The sequence below is a fragment of the Geospiza fortis genome, unplaced genomic scaffold (genome assembly GCF_000277835.1).
Source record: "Geospiza fortis unplaced genomic scaffold, GeoFor_1.0 scaffold182, whole genome shotgun sequence".
Classification (NCBI taxonomy): Eukaryota; Metazoa; Chordata; class Aves; order Passeriformes; family Thraupidae; genus Geospiza; species Geospiza fortis.
Window position 1 is genome coordinate 1,529,567 of NW_005054367.1, and position 7,656 is coordinate 1,537,222.

General features: G+C 53.1%; 1 protein-coding gene across 1 annotated transcript; it reads left to right on the forward strand.

Annotated features, from left to right (window-relative positions):
• Positions 1–890: 890 nt before the first annotated feature.
• Positions 891–6,755, forward strand: LOC102040841 (solute carrier family 22 member 13). Its single transcript, XM_005424335.1, has 10 exons — positions 891–1,262; positions 2,237–2,340; positions 2,704–2,858; positions 3,193–3,361; positions 3,793–3,913; positions 4,392–4,486; positions 4,795–5,009; positions 5,474–5,582; positions 5,710–5,920; positions 6,660–6,755. The coding sequence occupies exons 1-10, from the start codon at positions 891–893 to the stop codon at positions 6,753–6,755; spliced, it is 1,647 nt and encodes a 548-aa protein (XP_005424392.1).
• The last annotated feature ends 901 nt before the right edge of the window (positions 6,756–7,656 follow it).

Consider the following 7,656-nt stretch of genomic DNA (forward strand, 5'->3'; position numbering starts at 1 on the left):
AGGATTTATACCCTGACAAGCAGTGAGAGCATGAACTGCACTCCCTTGTCTCCTCCACAATAACTGTTCTTTGTGGGTGCCCTGGTTGCCCCAGTGGGGCATCCATGGTGTTTTCCAGCATGCTTTACAATGCCCTTCTCACGGATCTGTGGGCAGCAGGAGTATCCAAGTGGCTTTTGGGCACCTCATGGGCATCTCAAAGAGGCCCCAGGCAAATGCTTTTCCTACATGAGGGATGGGCTGAACAGTGCTGGGTTTGTGTTCTCAATGATCATTTTAGGCATTTCAGCCTCAAGCACCATTGCCCTGTGTCAAATTGCTCCATCCCTTTACCCTTTCCCCAAGTCCTTTCTGCATTTAGCCCCCAGCAGCTGCAGGGTGGCCCAGAACTGGTGGAAAGGGGGGACATCCTGTGCCTGGCTTGCTTGTGTTGCACAGGGAAGCTGCAAAAGATGAAAGGAATGGCAGCTCCATGCCCTGGAATCACAATGAACTCATCTCTGGTTCTGCCCATCCATTAACATAATTCCCTTTGTTCCTCTGGGCTGTTCCCAGCTCTGCATCATGCTGGGCTCATTTTGGCCCCTCTGAACCTGGCTTTCCTGAGTGGTTCAGCAATTGCAGCTGTTTTTTCAGCTGTGGAGAAGAGTCTGTTCCATGTCCATGCCACCTGGCCCTGGCAGAGGAGCTGGCCCAGGTTCCCTGAAGCAGGGGTCCTTCTGCTCCAGCCAGCCCAGGATGTTTGTGGGTGGCACAGGGATGATTAATATATTACATGGTGTACTGCTAGTGACTGCCTATGACTGCAGAGCTTATCTGAGGTTTAAACATTAATTCCAGCCCTCTGGGAAGTCTGTCCCAGCACTGTCCTGTCCCAGACACAGCCACCAATGTCAGGTGTCGGGGAAATTTTGAAAGCAGTTGGTGATTTTGGGCGATTTCAGAAATGCCTGGTGCTGCTCTCCGTGATCCCCTGCCTCAGTGTGGCTTTCCACCAGTTTTGCCAGCTTTTCATGGTGGTGGAAGTGCCTCACCACTGTGACACCAGCTGGATCCGCGCCGTCGGCCCCAACCTGACGCAGGAAGAGCAGCTGAACCTCACCCTGCCCCGGGGCCCCGACGGGCACTTTGAGCAGTGCTCCATGTTCTCCCCGGTGGACTGGGACCTGGATTCCATCCTGGCCTATGGACTCAACCACACTGAGAAGTGCAGCAGTGGCTGGGTGTACCCCTTAGAGCAGCCACCGTCCCTGCTGACCGAGGTCTGTACTGCTGCTGGATGTGCTGGGCTGTGGAAGGGATGGGGCACCCAGATGGCCACAGCTCCCTCAGAGCTGGTGCCTGACCATGGTGCAGTTGGGATTTACAGCAGGTGTGGGCTGGGGATCTTGGCTCCACCGCCCCAGGTGTGGTCCTGGAGAGGGTGCAGGCTGTGACAGAGGTGCCAGTGGGGAGATGAATCACTCCTGGAGGGACCTCCTGTCCCTGGGATTCCCCATCCCTCTGCATCCAGGGGTTAACCTTTCCAATTTAATATCATGGGATGGTTTGGCTCAGAAGGGTCCTTTAAAAGTCCTCTAGTCCAACCCCAACATCACAACTGTTAGCTGAGAAAGATGCTAAATTAAGATAAAGGAGAGTAGGTTTAGATTAAATGTTAGGAAGAAATTCTTCACTGTTAGGGTGGTAAAGCCCTAGCACAGATTGCCCAGAGAAGCTGTGGCTGTCCCATCCCTGGAAGTGTTCAAGGCCAGGTTGGATGGGGCTCTGATCTATCTGATCTAGTGTAAGGTGCCCTGGCCATGGCAAGAGAGTTCAAATTAGATGATCTTTAATCCCTTCCAACCCAAACCATTTTATGGTTCAATGATCCTTCCTATGTCACTCCTTCCATTGATGCCCTCTGGATGCTGGCAATTGCAGGACATCTCTTTAGCAGAAACTGCTTGTCCCAGGAATCAGCATTGCATCTTTTCTCCTCTGGGAGCTCAGGTGGTCTGGCAGGAAGCAAGCTGCTGCTTCTGTCCCCAGGTCCACCTAAAGCAAAATTTACTGACCAGGAGGCTCCCCTGGGTTGGCTGGGCTGGATGAGGGGGACTCCTGCAGGTCCCAGTGCATGGGAGAGGGACCCCACTCGGGCTTGTCCCATCTCTGACTTGTATGCCCTGTGCATACTGTGGGGATTCACATCCTCGGGAGGGGGGATACCAAAGCATCTGTTTTCTCCTTTCTCCAGTTTGACCTGGTGTGTGACAGGAAGGACCTGAATGACATTGCCCAGGCCATCTACATGGCAGGGCTGCTCCTGGGATCCATGATCTTTGGGCCTCTGAGTGACAGGTGAGGAGCCACAACCCCCTGGCCAGGGTCTGTGCAAGGCCAGCACAGCACAGACACAGACCAGGTGGTGTGAGCCTGTCTGGACTGTGCACCCTGTGCGTTTTGTTACCACTTCTCACTATCGGGGACCCTGACCAAAGTCCTTGGGTCCAATGAGGACATGACCACACAGGGAGGGGAAGGGAGAGAGACACAGCATGTGAGAGAGGGGAAGGGAGAGAGACACAGTGCTTCCCTTGTCACCCCACAGCCTACTCTGAGCCTTATCAGGGTGATAAAAATCACTGTATAACCTGCTTGGCTCCTTGCCATCTCCATGGGGTCTCTCCAGACACCGATTCTGTCTTCCCTGTTTCTCCCCAGGTTTGGCCGCCGCCCGGTCATTCTGATCTCCGTCTTCCTCCAGGGCTTGATTGGCCTGGGAATTGCCTTTGTGCCCCATTTCTATGTGTACATGGCCTTCAGGTGTGTGCTGGGGGCCTCCGTGTCAGGGATCACCATGACATTCCTGGCCTTAGGTGAGTAGGATGCCCTTGCCCTGGGGCATCTCAGGATGCACTAGGTAAGTCTTCAAAGAAATAAAAATATCCGTGTTTGACTAGAAAAACACCATGGCGAGGACAGGTCTTGATCTTCACTGTCCTTTGGTACTTTGGCAACTTCTCAGCCCTCAGTCAGAGCTTTGGGGAGCATCTCTCTCCAGCCAGTGCTCAGAGGAGGGCAAGGGGAGAATGTCCCAGAACAGGAGGTCAGTCTAATCGTCACCTCCAGAATAATTCTTCTCCAGGGAAACACCTGTTTGCCTCAGGGGAAATAATTTGGATGACTCTGAGCCTTCCTTCTTCCTTTCAGCTACAGAATGGATCGGTGTCTCCTCCCGGCCAAATGCAGTGCTCACTTCTCACTGCTGCTTTGCCATCGGCCAGATGATTTTGGCTGGTTTGAGTTACGGGATTCACAACTGGAGGCTGCTGGAGATTGCAGGATCTGCTCCTCTATTTGCCTTTTTCTTCTGCATGGGGTAAGCAGGATATGGACAGAGCTCCTGCAGACGTGACAGCAGTGTGAGGGTGTGAGTGAGGAGGAGGCAGCAGCTCAGAACCAAGCTGGGACTTTCCCATCGGAGTGCAGGTGCTGGAGGAGCTGCTGCAGAGCTCAGCACATCTCCCCGGGCACTGCACTGCTGAGAGCAGCAGCTGCTCTGCTTCAGCTTTCCAAATGTGACCTTTGGAGCCTAAATTCAGGGTGTTTAGACCCATTGATCCCACGGGCCTTTCACTTTAGATTTGGGCTTGATGATCCTTGTGGGTCCCTTCCAATGCTGAAGGTTCTGTGGTTCCAGGATCTGATTCTGTGATGATTCCAAGGCTGGCTGGACATGGTCCCAGAGAAAGGGGCTGTGGGGGATCTCAGCAGGACACAGCAGCATGTGCTGGCCTCCTCTCCTGGCAGGGTGCTCCCAGAGTCAGCTCGCTGGCTGGTGACCAAGGGCAGAATCGAGGAAGCCAAGAAGCTGCTGCAGAAGGCGGCAGCCGCCAACAAGCGCAGCCTCCCACCAGAGCTCCTGGAGCAGGTACTGGGGGGTCCTGGCCTCAGACACTGCCCTGGGCCTGGCAGCAGCCCCTGGGGCTCAGCTCATCCCAGAAACATCTCTGCATTCCCACTGGGGCTGCTCTGGCCATGGGCTCTGGGGGACTCCGGCTCCAGCTGAGTTCCACAGGGACCAGGTCAGGGAAGAGGCCCAGCCTCTGCTGAGGCTCAGCCTGCAGCTCTCTGGGGTCCCCCTGGGCATGTGGGAAGGACTGAAATGCTTCCCTGGCTTTTCTCCTCTGAGGATTCCAGGAGTGTGAGTGATGAGCACAGAGCCTCTCTCTTTAGCCTGCGGGTTTCCATGCAGAAATGCCTGAAGGGCAGTTCCCTCCTTGCCCACCCCAGAGCACTGGGGTCACAGGCCTGTCCCAGTGATGCTTCCCATGGTCTGCAAGTGGAAAAGGAGCTGGACATGGGTTTCCTTTTCCTGCTCTGACTCTTTGTCTTTCTGTGTTTTGAAGTTGAAGCCTGAGAAACAGGTCAAGTCTGGAAGTTTCCTGGATCTCTTTCGGAAGAAGCACCTGCTGAAGGTGACTTTAATCATGTCATGTGCCTGGTAAGACATTCCCTGGTGCATTTTTCCCAAACTTCTAGGTGAAAGTAAAGAAGGGATTGACAATTAGTCATCAAGAAATTCACCTTGAGGGTTTTGAATGTTATTATATGAGTGTTTCTGCTTCTGGCTGTTTAAGATGCTTTGTGGGAAAGGTTATAGCATTTCCAGCTTTGGGAGGTCTGTGATATTCCTCTGGTTTTACATCTCCTGTGAAATGCTGTGGCTTGGTCAAAATGTTGTCATTGGAGATCAGTGCTGCATTTCCTCATGGCTGACACCTGCTCAGTGCCACCCTGCCTGGCTTTCAGGTTTGTGAACAGCATTGTCTACTATGGGCTGAGTCTGAACGTGACAAATTTTGGCCTGGATATCTACCTGACTCAGCTGGCCTTTGGAGCAGTGGAAATCCCAGCCCGTTTTGCTTGTATCTTCACCCTGCAGTGGTTCGGGAGGAGGAAAACGCAGGCTGTTCTCCTGGTGCTGAGTGGCCTGGTGTGTCTGATCATCACCGCCATCCCTGAAGGTGAACAACCTTGTCCCACACGGAGAGGACATCCTTTGGGAGGGAGGCACAAAGCCCCAACCCTTCCCTTGCTGTTCTGTCCTCCCAGCCATGGTGGCTCACATCCCTCTGGGCCTGAGCTGACCCTGGCCACACGGGCCTGGCTGAACCCACAGGGCCCATTCCAAAAAAACCAAAACTTTTCTTGTTGATGGCAATAGCAGAGGGCAGAACTGAGTCCAGTGGTCCCCCTGCCAACAGACCTGTTCTCGGGGAAAATTAACCCCTGGGGAGGTGAGATGATGGATGCAGAGCACACTGAAAGTGGCCACCAGGCCAGAGCAGCCTGGCCCATGCTCAGACACTGTCAGAGGCCATGGCTCCCTGCAGGTGACACAGTTATCCCTGCAATCCCCAGTCACCATCCATGAGTGGTGCTGGGCCCTCTCCCATCCCACATCATCCATCTCTCCTCCTCCCCTCAGACCAGCCCGTGGCAACCACCGTCCTGGCCACCATTGGCAAGTTTGCTGCCTCAGCCTCCTTCTCCACCTCCTACGTCTATGCGGCCGAGCTCTTCCCCACGGTTGTCAGGTGAGCTCTCCCCACACTTTGGAGTGACCAGCAGTGGTGGTGGGGCAGAATCCCACTCGTCCCCATGGCTCATCCCCATGGTGGCCTGGGGGTGCTGACCCCGGCCCACAGCTCCCTCTCTCTGCAGGCAGACGGGCGTGGGGCTGTGCTCCATGTCGGCGCGCGTGGCCGGGATCCTGGCCCCGCTGATCCGGCTGCTGGGCCAGCACCACCGGGCCATCCCCATGGCCATCTTTGGGAGTGCCCCCGTGCTGGGGGGGCTGCTCTGCATCCTGCTGCCCGAGACCCGCGGCACCGACCTGGCAGATGACACAGGGGACGGCCATCCCCCAGCTCAGGTGGGTCCTGGTGCTGCCTCTGGGGTGAGCAGCCAGCACTGGGGGAGCCCCTTGGCATTGCATCGGCGGTTTCTTTAGGAGTTACAGAGGTGGGAGGGCATGGAGCGCATGTGGAAATCATCCATTCCTGCATATGGAAGTTATCCATGTCGCTATAGGACACGAAACAACATGAGCGCACACACCACTGCTCTCAAGGTGAAGAAAAAGGGAAGTTTATTTCCTGACTCCAACGTTTATAGTTTGCTAAAAGTGACAGTGGATTGGAGGGTGACAGTGCCACCTCTCCAATGACACTGGACAAACCAACAGTCCGTCAAATTTGTCCTCCTCCATAAAAGAATGCAAAACAATAAGTTATTTACAGAAAGCGTGTGAGAAAGTGTGTTAAAAGAATTTAAATATCAGAAGGCTTAGAAAATCTTAAAAAATCAGGGCGACACATCCCTTCATTCCCATCCATGGCATACAACAGCCAGTGCTTCCTCCCTCTGCCCTCCTCAGGGAAGTGCTGGTGCCTTGTAGCCACATCCTCTGGCTTTCACCCTCTCATAGCTCCCAGCCCTCTTTCCCCATGGGACCAGTTGGAATTGCACCCCAGTACTTCTGTTGTCTTGCTGGGAGAAGGGTGTCCACAGGAACAGTCAGGAATGGGATCCAAGTTGCTGAAGGCTGCTTGTCTCAGGGACAGATCATCATACACCTTTCCTTGCTTTTACACCCTTTTCCCTCTCACCAGGTCTGCGAAAATGCCACCAGCAGCTCTCAGAATGGGCAGGTGAAAGGAAAAGGTGCTGGCCAAGACAATGAGAGCACGAAGACCACGTACTTCTAGCTGGGTCTGCAGGTGGCTGTGGATAAAGGCAGCCCAGTGCTGTGTGGGCACTGAGGACAGGCAGGGTCTGTCCTCCCCAGGACACCACCTTTGCTTGGGCCATCACTGCCAATTCTTGGGTTTCCTTGTCTTTTTTGCCTTCCTGTATCTCCCTCTGTAGCTTGTCCTCAGGCACTGCAGGCTGTCACTGGTGTCCCACAGTGCTCTCACCAGAGAAAATTAGGTGCATTTTACTTGAGGGGAAAAGGGGAAAAAATCAAGAATTAGAATAGAGGCACTTCCTCTTCGTTTTTCCTGCTATATCTCCAGGAAGGTGAGACTGTAAACTTTGTCCAGTGAGACACCCACTAGAGCATTGAATAAACTTGCAAGAGAGAACTGGGCTCACTAACACGAGAGCTGGAGCAGATGCAGCACTGAAAATAATCTCACACTTGCAAGGAGTGATTTATCATGACTGTCTAGCAAGATCATCCCGTTCTCTCATAAAAACACTCCTTTTTATTTTTTTTTTAATTTGAGATACTCAGCTGAGAAAAAAAAAGTGAAGGAAGAAACAGCATGCAGGGAGCAAGGATGTCTAACAGGCAGCAGAATTTTCCCTTCAGTGCTGGTGGCTTTGAATTGATGCCTGTCATGATGCTTTGGGCATGGAAAATGGAGCTGTTGGGCTGCAGTGTGCGACCAAATCGATTTGTCCATTCCAGGAAACTGAGGGATGTTGTGGCAGTTGGTCTCTTAGAAAAAAGTACAAATCTTTCTGGGAAATGTCAAGTCTTTTCTACTCAGTTCTAATTTATTCCTTTTTTGCTGGATCCATTTTGTCTTTAAGAGATTTAGGACCGCTTTTGTCTTACACTGTGAAGAAAAAAAAGTGGTTTTCCTGTGCTTCCCTTCATAT